The 20342-nt window shown below is 40.6% G+C and overlaps 1 protein-coding gene across 4 annotated transcripts in view; it reads right to left on the bottom strand.

Annotated features, from left to right (window-relative positions):
* Positions 1 to 20342, bottom strand: part of tmtc3 (transmembrane O-mannosyltransferase targeting cadherins 3) — a 61104-nt gene that overhangs the window by 23030 nt on the left and 17732 nt on the right. For all 4 annotated transcript variants that reach the window (XM_072551817.1, XM_072551819.1, XM_072551815.1 and 1 more), the window contains exons 4-8: positions 17058 to 17157; positions 14728 to 14843; positions 13522 to 13694; positions 5403 to 5655; positions 146 to 294 (exon numbers count right to left, since the gene is read on the bottom strand). In XM_072551817.1, the coding sequence (XP_072407918.1) occupies positions 146 to 294; positions 5403 to 5655; positions 13522 to 13694; positions 14728 to 14843; positions 17058 to 17157 (791 nt within the window). The remainder of the gene's footprint in view (positions 1 to 145; positions 295 to 5402; positions 5656 to 13521; positions 13695 to 14727; positions 14844 to 17057; positions 17158 to 20342) is intronic.

Below are 20342 nucleotides of genomic sequence, written 5' to 3'. Positions count from 1 at the left end.
CAGAAATTAACCCTGGTGCTTGGCTAGAATTAAGCAATGTTCCCAATTCTATTTTCATTATACTGTTAATGATCAATGCAGAACATTTTGCACACTGAACATTTAATTGAATGAGTACAATGATTCAGAGTAATTATAACAATACCATGTTTCTGCTATCTTCTTCCATCCATGGGCAACCAGCAAACAAAACCCCATGCTTGGAACATAAAGCACACGCTCTGCTACCACAAAGCCAACAGGGAAGAACAAGTTTGATGCCGGAATGAATGGTAACACCATGAAAGAAAGTGCCTGAAAAGAGAGAGCGTTGTTTGAGCCACATGTAGAGTTAATGTTAAACAATAAACATCAGTTATACAAGCCTTTACTGAGCACTTTCAAGTGAAAGAACACAAGTCATGTCACAACTTATGCTTGTTGAGTGTGAAATGGAGTCATAGAACTGTACAACATGGAAACAGACCCCTCCGGTCCAACTCGCCCACGCCGACTAAATATCCCAATCTAATCTAGTCCCATATTCCTCTGAACCCTACCTTTGCATATACCCATCCAGATGCCTTTTAAATTTTGCAATTGTACCAGCCTCCGCCAATTCCTCTGGCAGTTCATTCCATACACGCACCACCCTCTGTGTGAAATAGTTGCCTCTTAAATCCCTTTTGTATCTTTCCCCTCTCACCCTAAACCTATGTCCTCTAGTTCTGGTCTCCCTCATCCCAGGGAAGAAACTTTGTCTATTTACCCTATCCACACCCCTCCTGATTTTATGAACCTCCATAAGGTCACCCTTCAACCTCCAAAGTTCCAGGGAAAACAGCTCCATCCTATTCAACCTCTCCCTATAATTCAAACCCTCCAACCCTGGCAATATCCTTGTAAACCTTTTCTGAACCCTTTCAAGTTTCACAACATCCTTCCAATAGGAAGGAGACCAGAGTTGTATGCAATATTCCAAAAGTGGCCTAACCGCTGTCCTGTACAGCTGCAATACGACCTACCAACTCTTATACTCAATGCTCTGACCAATAAAAGAAAGTGTTCAGCAACACTCCCTAGGACCTCACCATTAAGTGTGTAAGTCCTGCTAAGATTTGCTTTCCCAAAATGCAGCACCTCGCATTTATCTGAATTAAACTCCATCTGCCACTTCTCAGCCCATTGGCCCATCTGGTCAAGATCCCATAATAATCTGAGGTAACCTTCTTCGCTGTCCACTACACCTCCAATTTTGGTGTCATCTGCAAACTTACTAACTGAACCTCCTATGTTCATATCCAAATAATTTACATAAATGATGAAATATAGTGGACCCAGCACGGATCCTTGTGGCACGCCACAGGTCACAGACCTCCAGTCGAAAAACAATTCTCCACCACCACCTTTGAGCCTTTTACCTTTGAGCCAGTTCTGTATCCAAATGGCTAGTTCTCCCTGTATTCCATGAGATCTAACCTTGCTAACCAGTTTCCCATGGGGAAGCCTTACCGAAGCCCATACAGATCATGCCCACTGCTCTGCCCTCAATCCTCTTTGTTACTTTTTCAAAAAACTCAATCAAGTTCGAGAGACATGATTTTCCATGAACAAAGCCATGGTAAAAATGTCTGAAAAAAATACTCCGGCTGGGTGAGGGTGGTGAGGGGATGCAAACTCAAGAAATGCTCCTCATGAATGCAAGTCTTCCCCTCGTCTGCCTCTTCAATAATAATTTTGGCAAAATGCAAGAAAATGGGGAAACAGTCATATTGTGGTAACGTCAATACGTCAGGCTAATGTTCTAGAGACATGGGTTCAAATCCCACTAACTCAGTGAAACTTGAACTCTAAAATCTACAATGAAAAGCTCACAGCCAATAACCTTGGTCAAACATTGTAAAAAACCCATTGGGTACGCTAATGTCCTTTAGGGAAATAAATCTACTGTCCTAACCTAGTCTGACCTACGTGACTACAGAAACTCAGCGACATGGTTGACAGTTAACTGCCCTCTTGGTAACAAACTGCAAGTAAATGATGGTCCTGCCAATGATACCCAACTGACATCAACAAATAAAAATAGCAACCAGCAGGCACCTTTCACAGTTAAATGGTAAAACCAATTGATAAAAAACTGATTTTTATTTACATTTATTCCACTACCCATCTTGCAGCTTTGGTTGTCTCTCCTGTTTCAAACTTCGTCCAGTGCAAAACTGAGTCAATTCTTTCATTAAAACAACTGCAGTTTATAGCTGTGGAACTCACTACAATTTTGTGTAATTTATTAGGTCTCTGGACGAGGTAGTGCTAATTACCTCTTGATTCTTTGATTGTAAAACAATCAGGTGACTCGGGAAGACTTCGAGTCAGAACAAGTGTCTCACATATCAGCCACATGAGATTGAACTGGCTGGTGTTAGCAGGTTTGGACATTACTTCAAATGATCTCAGTTCTTAAATCAGACACAAGTTGCTCGAAGCAAAATGGCCACATAAAGTTACACCAACTTGCGCGTATGTAGTACTTTTAACTTTGTGAAATGATCTAAGGTGCTTTGCACCAGCATAAATCAGACAAAATTCATCTCAACTACAGAAAGAGATATTAGGACAAGTGATCAAAAAGCTAGGTCCTAAATCGTGACTTCAAGGAAGGAAGAAAAACAGAGAAAGAGGTGGATAAATGTGGCAAGTGAACGCTAGAACTTATTGCTTTTGGCGACTGAAAGCACAGTGGAGTAATAAAACTCAGATGTGCAACAGACCAGAATTATTAGACCACAGGGACCCTGGATAGATGGAGGGTTGGAAGAAACGGGAAGGGCAAAGCCACTGACACAAAACTAGATATAAAAACACTGCTGCACCATTCGCACTTGGTCATGTCACATTACAGCACATCTGTCTGCTCTTCATCTTTCCCTCCCATCTAACTAGCACACCAAGTCATGTGGGTTTGTCAAGGGATCGAGTCAAATTTCAAGATTACAAAAGTAGAATATGCCAAATGAAACATGCAAGTATTCATTTTAAAACAGAAGAAATCCATTCAACTTTCTGATAATGGTAATGAATGGATGCATGAATGAACACATTTTCATTTTAGAAAATGGTGTTCTGCTTTAGAACAGAAAAGGAAAACAAACTTGCACCTGTGTAACACCTTCCATGGTCTCAGCATGCTCCAAAGTCCTATACAGCTATTGAAGAAGTTCTGAAGTGCAATCATGGTTATACAATAATTAAACTGTCAAAGCTAAGAGAATGCATTCAGACTTAGAACAAAGCTGTATGTATATCATACAAACAACATACCTCAAACTTCCCAAAGTGGAAGCTCTCCCACCCTCTATGGCCTCAGAATTAGTATGAGCTATTCTGGGAAATCTAAATCCAGCTCATATTAGAGCAGCAAAATCTGAGATTTGATGGAGGTACTCAAATTCATGAGAGGTTCATAAAGAGGAAACAGAAAGAAATTGTCTTGCAATTGTTTGCAGAGAAAGATTCAAACTGAAGCATTCAAAAGGGAAATAGTTAAGCCAATGGTGGGTAAACAAATTCCAGATTGCAGGGAAAGAATAGAAGAATAAGATGAGCTAAATTGCCTGGGATAAAGAGCGCTGGGGTGGGCTCCTTTGACACTTTAACCATGTATTAATTCTATCGCCATCCATAAATCTAATTCACACCCATCCCACCAGAATCCTCTCTTGGAACATCAGAATGGACACTTAGTCAAAAAGCAGAACAAAGGTGTGGGGCAGACTGATCCAAAAGGTCTTTCATAACCTGTCAACGTTTTGCTACCTCTTTTCCTTTTGTCTCACTGTTGGGAAGGCCTTAAACTCTCTGGAGTTCTTTGCCTGCAACCGGCTCTCACAGTCCTAGCCTTTAAAGTTCGGGCATCAGTTTAACAAGCAATTATTCTGCTAACTGGCTTGGGACTCATTGAAGTTAAATACTTCTATTGAAATAGAGGCTGCTTCTGATTGTGAAAGGAATGTGGATTAACTGAAGTCTAGGGAGATGTTTGCATAGCATTTCTTAATTATGATGAACGCTTATTTAAGCTCAACAGCAAAGAACACAGTTCTTAAAAGATTTCTGTGGAACAATTAATAAATGGTTAGTGAAAACATGCGATGCAATACTGTATTAATATCCTCTATGTATTTCTTGCAAACAACTCCCTGCATTTTTCAGTGTTAGAAGAATGGCTAAATAACTCCAATGTTTAGACAAGTTTCTTTCATAAAACATATGTAGACCAAAAGATGTAAGTGGAGAACAATGCCATTCAGCCCACTGAGTCTACTCTGCCGTTCAATTCGATCACGGCTGATCTCATTGATAATTCTCAACTCCAACTTTCTGCCTTTTCCCCCATAACCCTTGATTCCTTTACGGATTAAAAACTTGTCTCTCTCAGCCTGAACTACACATAACAAACTAGTCTGGACAGCCCTCTGTAGTAGAGAATTCCACAAATTCACTGACCTCTATCTTAAATGTGAAACTCCTTTTTCTGAGATTATGCCCTCTGGTCCTCGACTCTGCCACAAAGGGAAATAATCTGTCCATATCTACCAGTCTCATCCCTAAAGAATCTTGTACGGTTCAATACGTTCGCCTCTCGTTCTTCTACATTCCAACAAGTATAGGCCCAATCCACCCACCTCTCCTCATAACATACTTGGTATCAGCCTTGTGAGCCTTCTACAGATTGTATGCAATGCCAGCATATTTTTATTTAGAAAAGAGGCCCAAAACTGTTCATAGTATTCCACCTGTGCCTTGTGCAGTTTGAGAAAAATGTTCCTCCTTTTATACTTCATCCCCTTTGAAAAAGGCCAACATTCTATTTGCCTTCCCTATGACCTGAACTTGGATGCTAGCTTTTCATGATTCATGGATGAGGAGTCCCAAATTCTTCTTTTCTGTAGCTTTCTGCAGTCTTTGTCCATTTAAATAATATTCAGCTCCTCTATTCTTCCTGCCAACGTGCATAACTTAATATTTCACATTACAGCAAAATTGTAGCACACCCAATTTGTATAAACTCATTTTGCAACAGTTATCACAGGATCATACAACACAAAAAGACAGCTACTTAGCTTACTGCGCCTGTGCCAGCTCTCTGAAAACAATAATTACTCCCATTCCTCAGCCTGTACTCATAACCTTGTATTTCCCTTCCATTTCCATCCCAGCTTGAAAGTTATGACTGAATCTGCTTCCATCACCTTTGCAGGTGACATATCTCCAGAACTATGGTAAACAACACTCATCTTCCCCTTGCCCAGATTCTCTTGTCAATTTCCTCTGACCTGTATCCTTTGATCATTGCCAGTGGAGAATTCTCTTTTTAACTGTGCTAAAGCAATCACTAGGCCAGCGTCTGCAGCTGCTCTTACCATTATTACAACTTGGGATGATTCTCCAGGATAGCGAAGACTATAATGGATCAGTAGAACCATCAAACAGTAGAAAATGACTGTGGCAAGGTTTCGAATATCAAAGAATGATTCCACTAATGGGACAGTGCCCATTGTCCAGTCACAGCATAATTCTGATGGGTTCAGGAGAAGCCAACCATTCAGGGGCAAGAGGTAGTTGAATGTGAGCTGCCTTACAGGGCTTGGACTGACAGCAGCTGGATTATCAAACCTGCAAGAGAAAAATTAAGTTACTGGCAATCATCTAAAAAAAAACCTTGTATCTATTTAACAAAACTTACAATTATTCAGCATCTTTAACACTGTAAAATGCATGGCGGTGTTGATAACAGCATTAGCCAATAAAATCTCAAAGTAAGTCACAAGGAAATATCAACACAGGTGATCAAAAGTTTCAAGGTAATAAAGAGGTATTAAAGGAGGAAAGAGTCCTTTACAACAATTAGCCTAACATTTATTTTTGGAAAAAAAATGGCACCCATTATGAAGCAAATGATAGCAACACATTTGGAAAATCGTGATCGAATCATGCAGACTCAGCAAGGCTTCATGATAGGGAAATCACGTCTAACCAATTTACTGGAGCCTTTTGAGGTGGTCTCCACCAGAGCGGATAGAGGGGAACCAGCAGGTGCATTGTATTTGGAATTCCAGAAGGCACGCAACAAGGTACCTCACCAATGGTTCAGTCATAAGATAAGACCGTTGGAGATATCAGATTATGTGGATAGAGAATTGGTTATGGGATAGGAAACAAAGTGGGGGAATTGGGTTATTTTTCAAGTTGGCAACCTGTAACCAACATTCCACAGCAACCGTGCTGGGACTGCAGCTGCTTACAATATTAATGACTTGGAGGAAGAAAGCAAATGTACTGCAGTTAACTTTGCGAAAGGCACTAAAACGTGAAAAGGCAAATTGAGAGGGGTACACAAAAATGTTTAGAGAGAAATACTGACAGGTTAAGTAAATTGGCAAAACATTGGCAAGTGAAGTATAATGTGGGAATATGTGAAGTTGTTTATTTTGGAAGGGAGAACAAAAGAACAGAATACTGTTTAAATAGAGAAAACTGCAGGTACCTGCAACACAAAGGGACTTGGGGTATTTGGTGCACGAACCACAAAGTGATCACATAAGTGCAGCAAGTAATCAGGAAGGTTAATGAAAAGCTGGCCTTTATTTCAAGGGGGTTGATTGGAGTATACCACTAGGGAAGTCTTACTGTAACAGTACAAGGTGCTCGTAAGACCACATCTGACAGGAAAGGCATAATTACATTGGAGGCAGATCAGAAAAGATTCACTAAGATGATGCCCAGTATGAAAGGACCATCTTATGAGCAAAGGTTAAGCAGGTTGCGACTCCGCTTATTGGTGTTCAGAAAAATGAGATGTGACCTCACTGAAACATAGGATTTTTACGGGGCTTGACAGGGTAGATACTGAGAGGATATTTCCTCTCATGGGAGAGTCTAGGACCAGAGAGCACAGTCTCAGAAAAAAGGGATACCAATTCAAGACTGAAAGGAGGAGAAATTTCTTCTTTCAGAGGGTTCCTTTTGAACTTATTTGATAGACAGCATTGGTGAGACCTTGTGTTTAGTTATGGCTGAGATAGCTAGATTCTTGATCAGTAATTGAGGGTTATAGGGAAAAGGCAAGTAAGTGGGACTCCAGAAATGTCAGGTCAGCTATGATCCTACTGAATGGCCCAGGTTTGAGGGGTTGAACAGCCTAGTCCTGTTCATATTTCTTATGGTCTTTTCTTATGGCCTGATCTGAAATTTGGTGAATCATGTGCGATTTGTTTCTTAACTCCATTCACCTGCCTTGGCTCCCTAACCTTACATATGTTGGGATAAATCTTGGATTTAAAATGATTAAATCAACTGTTCTCTGCTGCATTTCATGGAAGACAGATTCAAATACCTTCTTCACTTTGCGTGAACAAGTGCTTTGTATGTTTTCACCTGAATGTCTGGTTCCAATTTTATAGCTACATTCTCTTGTCCTGTCACCATGAAACAATTTCTTTTGACCATCTTATCAGTTAATTTGAAAACCTTAAAAACCTCAATAAAATACATTCTTACTCTTGTGTCTTCCAGGGAATATAAAGCTATCTGACTCAGCAATTTACACTGGCTCCCACAATTATGCAAGGTCTCAATTTTAAAATTCTCATTTCATTTTAAATCCTTTGATAGTTTCACCTTATCTCTCTATGCTCTCCTAGTCCTACAATGCTCTGAGATATCTGCGATTCTCACTCTTGAATACACTCAATTGCGCTTGTCTCACTGATGGCCTTCAGTCGTGAAAAAACAAGCTCTAGTATTCCCTTCCCAATCTGCCCTTGTTTGTTCTTTAAGCCAAACTCAAAGCTATTCTTTTGACCAACAGCTATAATATTTCCAAATTGAGTCAGTGCCAAATTTCTCTTCATAATATAACTGAAATTGTAGTTGACATAATCGCCCTTCACAATCTAACCTCTGGAACTCTGATAATACAGTTGAGAGAGAGATTGAAGAATTTAGGACCTAGATGGATAATGCCTTATCAAGTATTTTTGAAGCCTTCCAACATTCAAGTACACATACTTGAATATTCAGGAAATTCAATGATTTGTTTTATCCTGACAAGTACCGACTCGGGTGAAGCTATATAACTTGTTCATTGATCATTTGGGTGCATAATTGACTGACAAGTTTTGTTTGGGACAACCTTCAAATGGTGCCACAGGATTTCCTCAAACAGATAGACCTGGTCAGGTGTCTCAGACCAGGTATGTCTGATAATGCAGCACTCTTTCAGCACTACAGTCATTCATCATTACTTCAGCCTACAACTTTTGATGCAGAAATAAAATTTTGCAAAGATTGCTGACACAGGAGTCTCAAGATGCTGATGGCCTAATGGTATTAGATTACATTAGATCAGATTCCCTACAGTGTGGAAATAGGCCCTTTGCCCAACAAGTCCACACTGACCCTCCAAAGAGTAACCCACCCAGACCCATTTCCCTCTGATTAATGCACCTAACACTATGGGCAATTTAGCATGGCCAATTCACCTGACCTGCACATCTTTGGACTGTGGGGGGGAACCCACGCAGACAGGGGGAGGATGTGCAAACTCCACACAGTCGCCAAGGGCTGGAATCGAACCTGGGACCCTGGTGCTGTGAGGTATCAGTGCTAACCACTGAGCCGCTGTGTATTATTGAGAAATGATTAACCCAGACATGCAGGTAATGTTCTGGGGACCCAGGTTCAAATCCAGCCACAACAGAAGGTAGAATGTTCTGAATTCAGTGAAAATATGGAAAATCTGGCATGAAGCCACTAAATTGTTGGAAAAGCTCAACTGGCTCATTAATGTCTTTTAAGGTGGCCTCTATCTGATTTGTAGAGATTCTATGATTTAAAGGAAATTTGTCATCGTTACCTGGTCTGGTGTATATGTGACTCCACCCACAACAATGTGGGACTCTTAACTGAACCTGGGCCGAGGAGTGGCAGATGGAGTTTAATTTAGATAAATGCAAGGTGCTGAATTTGGGAAAGCAAATCTTAGGAGGACTTATACACTTAATGGTAAGGTCGTAGGGAGTGCTGCTGAACAAAGAGACCTTGGAGTGCAGGTTCATAGCTCCTTGAAAATGGAGTCGCAGGTAGATAGGATAGTGAAGGCAGCATTTGGTATGCTTTCCTTTATTGGTCAGAGTACAGGAGTTGGGAGGACATGTTGCGGCTGTACAGGACATGGTTTAGGCCACTTTTGGAATATTGCGTGCAATTCTGGTCTCCTTCCTATCGGAAGGATGCTATGAAACTTGAAAGGGTTCAGAAAAGATTTAAAAGAATGTTTCCAGGGTTGGAGGATTTGAGCTATCAGGAGAGGTTGAATAGGCTTGGGCTGTTTTCCCGGGAGCGTCGGAGGCTGAGGGGTGACCATATAGAGGTTTATAAAATCATGAGGGGCATGGATAAATAGGGTGGTCACTAGGACTTTAAACTTGTGAGTTGGGGTGGGGAGGGAAAGGGAAAGCAACAGGGAGTGTGGAGTCAAGTAGAAGAATTAGCAGCAGTTAGCATTTAAATTCGAGGCAGAGTAGGAATGAAGCAAAAAGGATAACTTAGGACATATTTACAAGGACATGAAAGAGGAACTGACGAAAATCGAATGGAAGCAGAGCCTCGTGGGTAAGACAGTACAGCTACAATGACAGGTGTTTCTTGGTGCAATTGATGATACAGTAGAGGTTCATCCCAAAGAAAAGATAGATTATCCGGGGTGGAGGAGATTAGACAGCCATGGCTGACAAAGGAAGTCAGGAAATGTATCACAGAAGAAGAGAGCCTATGAAGTGGCCAAGAGCACTGGGAAATCAAAAGATTGGGAAGGCTACAAAAACAAACAGAGGATAACAAAGAGAGAAATAAGGAAGGAGAGGATCAAACATGAAGGTAAGCTAGCCAGTAATATTAGAAATGACAGTAAAAATTTCTGTCAATACATAAGAAATAAACGAGAGGCAAAAGTAGAAATTGGGTGGCTCCAAATTGATGCAGGAAGGCTACTGATGGGAGCTAAGGAAATAGCTGAAGAACTTAATAAGTACTTCGTATCAGTCTTCAAAGTGGAAGACATGAGTAACATCTCAATTAAGGAGAATCGGGGGCAGAGTTGAGTCTGGTAGCCATTACAAAAGTAGTGCGAGAAAAACTAAAAGGTCTAAAAATTGATAAATCTCCTGGCCTGGATGGGCTGCATCCTAGAGTTGAGGGAGGTGGCTGAAGAAATAGCGGAGGCGTTGGTTGTAATCTTACAAAAATCACTGGAGTCAGGGAAAGACCCAGGTGATTGCAAAATCGCTGTTGTAACCCTCTTGTTCAAGAAAGGATCAAGACAAAAGATGAAAAATTATAGGCCGATTAGCCTAACCTCGGTTGTAGGTAAAGTTCTAGAACCCATTGTTGAGGAGATTTCTAATTTCTTGGAAGTGCAGGGTCAGATTTGAACAAGTCAGCATGGATTTAGTAAGGTGAGGTCGTGCCTGACAAACTTGTTAGAATTCTTTGAAGAGTAACAAGTAGATTAAACCAGGGAAACCCAGTGATTATCTACCTAGACTTCCAAAGATCTTTGATAAGGTGCCTCACGGGAGGCTGCTGAGTAAGGTGAAGGCCCACGGTATTCCAGGTGAGCTACTGGCTTGGACTGAGGATTGACTGTCTGGCAGAAGGCAGAGAGTTCGGAAAAAAGGTTCTTTTTCAGAATGGCAGCTGCTGACAAGTGGTGTCCTGAAGGGTTCAGTGTTGGGGCTGCAGCTGTTCACTTTATATAGTAATGATTCGGATGAAGGGACTGGGGCCACTCTGGTGAAGTTCGCTGATGATACCAAGTTAGTCGGACAGGCTGGTAGTACCGAGGTGGTGGGGAGGCTGCAGAAAGATTTACACAGTTTAGGAGAGTGGTCCAGGAAATGGCTGATGAAATTCAATGTGAGCAAATGCAAAGTCTTGCACTTTGGAAAAAAGAATAGAGGCATAGGCTATTTTCTAAACGGTGAGAAAATTCATAAAGCCAAAGTACAAGGGGATCTGGGAGTGCTAGCCCAGGATTTTCTTAAGGTTAACTTGCAGGTTGAGCCCGTGGTTAAGAAAGCAAATGTAATGTTGCCATTTATCTAAAGAGGGTTGGAATGTAAAAGCAGCGGTGTGCTACTGAGACTTTATAAAGCTCTAGTTTGGTTCCATTTAGAATAATGTGTCCAGTTTTGGGCCCCACATGTCAGGAAGGACATACTAGCACTGGAGCCTGTCCAGCGGAGATTCACACGATGATCCCTGGAACGGTATGCCGAACATAACGACAAACAGCTGAGGATCCTCAGATTGTATTCATTAGAGTTTAGAAGGTTGAGGGGAGATCTATTAAAAACTTACAAGATAATGCATGGCTTAGAAAAGGGTGGATGCTCGGAATTTGTTTCCATTAGACAGGGAGACTAAAACCCATGAGCACAACCTTAGAATTACAGGGGGTCAATTTAGAACGGAAATGAGGAGACATTTCTTCAGCCAGAGTGTGGTGGCCTGTGGAATTCATTGCCACAGAGTGCAGTGGAGGCTGGGATATTAAAAATCTTCAAGGTAGAGATTGATAAATTATTGATCTCGCAAGGAATTAAGGGCTACGTGAAGAATGCGGGTAAGCGACGCTGAAATGCCCATCAGCCATGATTGAATGGCAGAGTGGACTCGATGGGCCGAATGACCTTACTTCCACTCCTATGTCTTATGGATAAGGTAAATAGACAAGGTCTTTTCCCTGTGATGGGGGAGTCCAGAACAAGGGGGCATAGGCTTAGGGTGAGAGGGAAAAGATATAAAAGTGACCTAAAAAGGGACAACATTTTCTCGCTGAGGGTGGTACGTGTGTGGAATGAGCTGCCAGAGGAAGAGGAAGAGGCTGGTACAATTGCAACATTTAAAAGGCATCTGGACGGTTATATGAATAGGAAGGGTTTGGAGGGATATGGGCTGGGTGCTGGCAGGTAGGAGTAGATTGGGTTGGGATATCTGGTCGGCATGGACGGGTTGGACCGAAGGGTCTGTTTCCATGCTGTACATCTCTATGATTCTTTGACTTCTCTAAACTTGAGTGCTGGATTCACCGAACTGAGCAACCCGAGTGTGGCAACGTGAAACAGCATTGCTTTGTGACCTGTACTACATTAAACTCCAGAGCACCATCTACTGACCAAATAATTTTATTTCATAAAATAAATACATTTTTAACATGTTTAAATATTAAGGTATTTCCTCTGAACATTGCTGTTTTATCTTGATAGCCCAAATTATAAGAAGTTTGAAACATGCCATATTTCGATCCTAGAAAAATTTAAAGTGATGGAAAGATGATACAATATGGGATAACATGGGATGAAAGGTACGAAAACAAGTAGTTTGATTCCTTTTAATTCACTGATGGGACGTGAACAATAATGGCTGGACCAGCATTTATTGCCCATTTGATGCAGGTAGTATTGCAAAGCCATATGGTGTGGAAGTACCAAAAATTTGACCCAGTGACAGTGAAGGAAAGACACTAAATTTCCAAGTCAGGATGGTGAGTGGTGTGGAGGGTAACTTGAAGGTGACCGTGTGCCCAACAATCTGCTAAGCTTTTCATCTAGATAGTCATAGGTTTCGAAAATGCTGTCGAGGGAGCTTTGGTGAATTTCTGCAGTGCATACTGTGGATGGTATAGATTGCTCCTACTATACCTCAATGATGGAAGGGATGAATGCTTGTGGTGCTAATCAAGTTTTGTCCTGGATGGTATCAAGAGGGGAGTATTCCATCACACTCCTTACTTGTGAACTGTAGGCAGCAGACAAATCTTCAGGAGTCAGATAGTAAGTTATAGGTTTCCTTGTCTCTGACCTGCTTTTGTAGCTATGTTATTTACATAGTCAGTCTGGTTCAGTTTCTGATCAATAGTAACCTCTAGCAATTCAGGGATGGTAATGTCACTGCCATGTCAAGGGACATTAAGACCAGAAGATCATTTGACAAATAGCAAATGTGGGCACACTGAGTCTGCTCTGTAATTCTGGAGTTGGCGCTAGCTGTACGTATACTGTTGGAATACGGATGTTCGTCTGTGATGGTGACACAACCGAAACAGATGCAGAAACTAACCACATTTAATTTTTTTTATGTGGCAAGTGGGGTGGGAGGGAGGGATTACAGATTTCCACTACTGTGTGTGAGAAGAAGCGTTTATCACCCAGAATAGCCGGAGTCTAATTTTAAGGTTGTGTCCCATTGTTTTATTCCTCTGGAGGATTCCAGACAAAGTCATTGTACTCATCTATGAATTCAATTAATCATCTTGAACTCATCAATTAAATCATCCTTACTCTTCTATTCTAAAGAAAACACAAGGCTTTCATAAGAAGCTTTTCCTCCTCCAACGAGTTACACATCTCTTGCATTTACAGCCCCCAGATTTGAGTTCTACCCAAGTTATGTCAAGTGATTAAGTAAAACATAATTTACCTGGTGAAAATGGGTAGCTGGGACTGAATGACTTGAACTCGGACAATGACAAGCAGAAGAGTGCTCAGCATCAAAAAAATAAGTTTGATTAGTGTCTGGAGAACCCATGATGGCAGATTGCCTTTCCCTCGGACCAAGTGGACCACAATCTCCCCCAGAATTGGCAAAGTGAACTGCAAAAAAGATAAACAACCGTTACTTAAAAGGAACTGCATTCAGCTATCACAACTCTTAAGTTAACGAAGAGCTGAGTTCTTTCGGCTAAAGCTTGCTGGAAAATTATTTATAGGGATGTTAATACCACCAATCCGTCTGTCACTGAGTTCAGGGGATTGAGACATAGGAATTACAAATTCCTTCATGTGTTCCATGATTCCAACTTTGCCAATTGCAGTTTATCATGGAATTTCACCCTTAGACTCCTTGTTTACTTTTGAGATGATGCTGGACAGGTACATAATTGCTTATTGTTCTTGCCATGGATAACATGTTCCCTTCTAACAACGCGATAATTCCTAATGGACTGCTAATCAAATTCTCTGATTGCTCCATTGTCCTCAACATACTGATATCAGCTCATACTTCCACCAAGTTATGGCACAGAAACTATTCAACCTGAGTAACAGGTTCACCTAATAAGGCATCCTTTTCCAACAAGTTCTCAATGTTTTTTGTGCTTACTTGCTAACATTCAATTTTAAGGACACAACAGCAATTCCAAGGAACATTGTAGTAGTTGGTCTTTTGAGGATCGATTAATCTGAACTTGATTTTGCACTGAGGCCTTCCAAAGATCTAGTAAGGCACCCATGAAGTCTGAGCCTGCTTTGGTACTCGACAACTCAGCAAGTAATGAGTAGAGGTTTTTTTTTTTAACAGGTTTTGAGCAGAGGTGATGCGTGGGAGCCTGGAAATGCTTTGCTCCCACACATCACCTCCCCTCAAAACCTGCAAAAATGTACATTAAACTTTCCCGTTGCATCTGATCACCCTCCTTATCTCCAGACAATAAACAATTCTCATCATCTCCCCTTTGGTGAGTTTGCTGGCTAATCATGTCCTCCAGTTGTAGAGCCTTCTGCCAGTGGACAGAGCTTCTCAGGCTATTCTACCCCCCCAGAATATGTATTTACATGATCCGCAAAGAGGACTTCAAACACATGGGATTCAATAATAACCTGCTTTCATTTACAGTATTATACTTACTCCTTGGGCGACAAAGATTTCATAGACAAAACATATGCCGATGACTGTTATTCCTTGTTCCTTGCATAAAGTTGCAACAGCAACCAATATCACAGTGACCACAATAGGAGTCCACACTGAGGAAGAAAAGATAACTTATTTAATTTAATTCAATCCACACTTCTCCCAACAAAGTGCAGCTCTTCTGTGTAAAGCATTACAGCAAATACAAAGAAAAACTTGTACTTATGTTTTTTTACAACTACAGAAGCCCCCCCCCCCCCCCCCCAAAGTAGCTTATAACTAATTAAGCACAATCACTGTTGTTGTAAAGTCAGAAATGTTTCAAAAGAAAGTGCACAAGTTTCTGCAACCAACAAAATATTGCCCAGAAAATCTTATTTTAAGGCAGTGGTTGATGAATAAATATTGACAAAGGCACCAAAAGGAACTCTGTCTGAGTAACTTGTTAAACGCTGTCTCGCCTCAGAGGCAAATTAAAAACTTATATGGCAGCATAACAGCGGTTTTCTAGCATGTTGGCTAATATTCATCCTTTTACATGCAAAAGCAGATTCACTTTGTCTTTCTTTTACGTGATCACGGGGACATACACTTTTAATGGCCAACTGCCTTCAAGAAGGCAGTAAGTAATTTGGAAAAAGCATTGATAGCTAGTTCCAGATTTTCATCTAACAACGGCAACATAGTTCTGAACCAGGGTGGCAAGGTTGTCTTGAAGGAAAATTTGCAGGCACCATGTCCTTCCAGGTAGGAGGGATCGAGGATCTGGAAGATGCTGTCAAACCACCCTGGGGGGTTGACTTGTTGCACTGCATCTTGTAACTGGTACACACTGCTGCCACTATGCATTGGCAAGGGTGAACATTTAAGGTGATGGATGGGGTGTCAATCAAATTGGTTGCTTAGTCCTGCATGCTGCTGACTGAGTGTGGTTGGAGCTGCATTAATTCAAGCAAGTGGAAGGTGTTGCATCACACTCCATACTTTCACATTATGGTTAGCTAATAGGTTTTGAGGAGTGAGGTGGTGAGTTATCTGCCACAGAACTCCAAGCCTGTGACCTGTTCTTATAAGCACAGTATTTATATGATTGGGCCATCACAGTTCTTGGTCAATGGAAATGTTGAGGGATCCCGCAACTGTATTGCTATTGACTGTCATTGGGAAATAGTTAGATTCTCTTTAGTTGGAGATGGTCATTTACTGGCACTTTTGTGGTGTGTGACGTTCAATTACCAGCCCAAACCTGAATGTTGCTCAGCCTTGCTGCATGCAGGCATTGACTGCTTTAGAATCAGAACAGTTGGAAATGTGACTGAACACTTAATTAACATAATTAACATCCTTACTGTCGACCACCTGATGGAGGAAAAGTCATTGAAGATGTAACTGAAGCTGGCTGGATCAAGGAGTCTTCACTAAGGAACTCCTACAGTAATGTCTTGGCTTTGAGATAATTGGTCTCCAGCAGGCAGAGCCACCTTCCTTTTGTAATGGCATGACTACAACCAGCAGACACTTTTCCCCAATTCCCTTTGACTATAATTCGCTAGGGATCAAAAAATCAATTGGATAAATCTTTTACAAAGAATTGCAGGACTGCAATAATGAGTGCGACTTATCAGCCAGCTCTACCATGGAGCCAGGATAGACACTATGTGTCTATGGTTTATCATGAATGTCAGCATAGTGGTAATGTCACAGTACTAGTCATCAAGAGGCAAAGTTAATGCACTGAGACAAGGCTTAAATTCCACTTGTTAAATCCAATTAATACATCTAGAATTTAAAGCTAATCTCAATGATAGTGACCATGACTGCTGTCATCAACTGCTGCCAAAATCCATATGGTTCACTAATTCCCCTTAGGAAGGAAATTTACCATACAGCTGGCCTACATGTGACTCCACACCCAAAATACTCTGGTTGGCCCTCTGAAATTGTCTAGTAAGCACTCAGTTTGAGGGTATTTAAGAATGGGTCTCATCCGCAAAGAAACCAAGAACTATGATCAAATTAACAGCTTGACATGGAAAAGGTTACTCAAAACAGACCTTTTTCCAAGATCATGCAGGGCATTCATGTGGTGAAAGTTTAAAATTGATTTTGTCTTGTTCATTTTCCATTTTCAAAACTAATAGACAAAAAGCCCACCTTAAAATAAGTAGTCTGGAAATTGTCAAAAAGAGTGTAAATGCAATATTTTAAATCTTTAAACCAGCTGCTCGTGGTCATGAAATGTTCACTGAATATGCAGGAATTAAACTTTGCTCACATTCCAGAGACACTGACTTTGGCAGCTATTACAGAAAACCATAACACATTACCGATGGAATTGTTGGGACCTTTAGACTTGGTGTACGATAAAAATGCAGCCAAAAAGAAAATGGAGGACAAAAGTTCAGCCCGACCTACAACTCCAGTAACCTGCAGCATAAACAGAAAGAGACAGATGTAAATTTCTATGCAAGACATTGGATCTAATTGGATCACACAGCACAGTAACAAGCTGTTCCATCCAAACAGACCATGTTGGTATTTACACACTACTCAAGCCTCGTCACGTTCTTCTTTCTCCAACAGGACAAGCTTCCATTCCCTTTTCCCTTGTATCTGCGTCTCCTGAATGAATCTGTAGAATTGACTTTAACACTATGTTGGGAGTTCCACATTCTTCCTATCTGTATGAAGAGGAGTCTCCTGGGACTTCTTGGTGACTATCTTATATTGAGGGCCTTCAGTTATACTCCTCCCGACAAGAAGAGATTATTCTCTCCGTACCTACTTTATCAAATCTTTTCACAATTTTGAAAACTTCTATTATGTCATCCCTTGACCTCCTTGATTCAAAAGAAGGGAAACCCAGCTGTCAATCCCTTCCTGAAATGTGTACTCTTGCACTTCCAGTACCATTATCATCACTCTTATAAATCTTTGCACACTCTTCAGTACCTCTATACACTTTTCATAATATGGCAACCAGAGCTACACGCAGTACTCACAGTGAGGCCTAAGCAAGGTGAGACACAGTTCAAGTATGCTATCCTCTATTTCACTTTCAACTCCTTAAAAATAAAACCCAGTGTCAATTTGTTTTTTTTAAATTCTAGGTCTTGATAACTTGTAACACAGCTCCTACTGTTTCATGCACCTATACTTCCAAATCCTTATTGTCCATTTGCCTTCCATGTAACAAGTGGCTCAAAATTGCCAAGCCCTCCCCCCATTCTTTCTACCAACATGTACGACATTATATTTATCTGGCATTAACTTTATTTCCCAATTACTTGCCCACTCTACCAGGTTTATCTCCTTCTGTCATTTGTTGCAGTTCTCCTCAATATTGACTATCTGCCAAAACTGGCTTCATCTACAAATTTAAACAGTGGTTCTGATTCCAAAGTATAAATCATAAATGAAAATTGTGAATAACAGTGGTCCTTGCAGAACAACACTATCCATTTATCGTTGTTGTGAACAGCTCCCAGTTACTGCCACTCTTGCTTTCTGTCACAAAACTAGTTAGCAATCCATCCTTTCACTTGTCCCATCTAAGCATATTAGGATATGTTGCAAAATTTTTAAGTGCTGAGGTGATTTTTAAAAGACATAAATCAACTGTATTCAATCCAAACTCTATCTTAAAACATCTTCCATTCAAAGATCAGTAGCGCTTTTAAAATACATACATGGATTTGAAAGACATCCGTGCTAACTAGGTGAATTGCAAATGCATAGCAAAACTCCCTAAGCTCTGCTTAACCATGAGCTATTACCTTTAACCTCAGAACAACACCTCATTCCTCAACAGTGGGCTACCACCTTTCCACATGTGCCTTCAAATCCCAACCAAGAACCTCAAACAAAATCTCAGCTGGCATTTCACTGCTGCTAATGAGGGGGTGCATCACTATTGAAGGGGTTATCTGTATGAGATGGAAAAAAACCAGAGACTCTGTCAACCCTCACATGGACCTTTTGCTTATTTATGGGACTTGGATGCCATTGGCAGGCTCAATATTTATTGTCCATCCTCAACTACCCCAAACTGCTGATTTGAACCACTGCAGTCCTTACGTGCAGACACAACTACAGTGCTATTTTAAAGAGTTCCAGGATTTTGACCCAACAATAATGAAGGAACAGCAATCTAGTTTTTAAAATTCATTTACAGGATGAGAACGTCGCTGGTCCCTCTCCATCACTAATTACCCAGAGGTCAGTCAATCACTTCGCTGTGGGTCTGGAGTCACATGTAGGGTAGACCAGGTTAGGACAGCAGATTTCCTCCCCTAATGGACATTAGCCAGCCAGATAGGCTTTTTATGACAATGATTACATGGTTGTGGTTAAATTAAACTTTTAAATTCCAGATTTTTAAAAAATTGAATTCAGACTTTAACTGTCCTACTCCCTGGCCCCGCAGGACATTTGCCTGGAATTCTGGATTATTAGTCAGTAACATTACCACCACACTACTGCATCCCTAACTAAGAATATTCAAACTGGAAAATCAGTCCAAATGTAGTAATTTGCATATCAGATATAACAGGTTTGCCACTAAATGAGCTCCTGTAACCATTGAGACAGGGCATATTAATATGGTCTTTGGGACACAACCAAGATTCCATACCCAATGTCATGACCAAGAACTTCTCCATCATATGAATCTCAGATGAGTCATCAGCTCAATATTGGAGATGAATGATCTTTGTACTTTATGGTGAATAGTGAAATCTTTTCTAGCCACATTTATAACTTTGCTCCACATAGAACAGAGTGTAATTCTCCAATTATACTTGTGCTCCAGGGTCACCACAGGTTCTCAACAGTTTGAATCTATCTCCATTCTCATTCCTCAAGTGCTCTATCTCATTTTGTGCTTCAGACTTGGAACCCATAAAGAATTCAGTCTGATGATGCATAAACCTCAAACTGACAGAGGGAGAGAAAGAATTGCTTTCACTTCATTAGCTTAAAACGCACTCAAAATTATATTAAAAAACTGGTGGGCTTATTACCAATGACATGCTGGGAAACACAGCATACTACATTAGTTGTCAACATATTGGATACAAAAGGACCAAAATTAATGTTCCTAAATAGCTCTTCTCAAATTATAACGTATTAATAATTTCAAGTGATGCATGTTCAATTTTTTATGTTTGCATTTCTATGTAACCTCACTTTGTTACATTCAAGTAAAATTCATTTGGGAGGATTTCAGCTGTCAGCTGTTCAGAAATCACAAATACCCTTGTTAGTCTAATCAGATCACAAATACAAACAGTGAAAGCTCCCACTTAAGATTCATTCAACTACATTTGTTAAATACTTAGCCAATTATGAGCACTCATCTTTAAAATTATAGAAGGATTTGATAAGACGACGTATTGAGAATGCTTCCATTTGTGGCAAGTCCAAAATTAAGGTCTATAAGATAATCATTAATTAATTAAATAAGGAATTCTTCACTGAGTGTGCTTAGAATGCAAAAGTCATTGCCACATGGAGTGACTGAAGCAAAAAGATTTAACAAGGGGACGCCAGTTGAGGGATAAAGGAAAATGTGATAATAAGGTTAACTGGAAGGTAAGGAGGCTCATGCAGAG

The sequence above is a fragment of the Chiloscyllium punctatum genome, chromosome 32 (genome assembly GCF_047496795.1).
Source record: "Chiloscyllium punctatum isolate Juve2018m chromosome 32, sChiPun1.3, whole genome shotgun sequence".
Lineage (NCBI taxonomy): Eukaryota > Metazoa > Chordata > Chondrichthyes > Orectolobiformes > Hemiscylliidae > Chiloscyllium > Chiloscyllium punctatum.
Note: the sequence above shows the minus strand (reverse complement) of the source record. Positions and strands in the feature narration are given on the sequence as shown.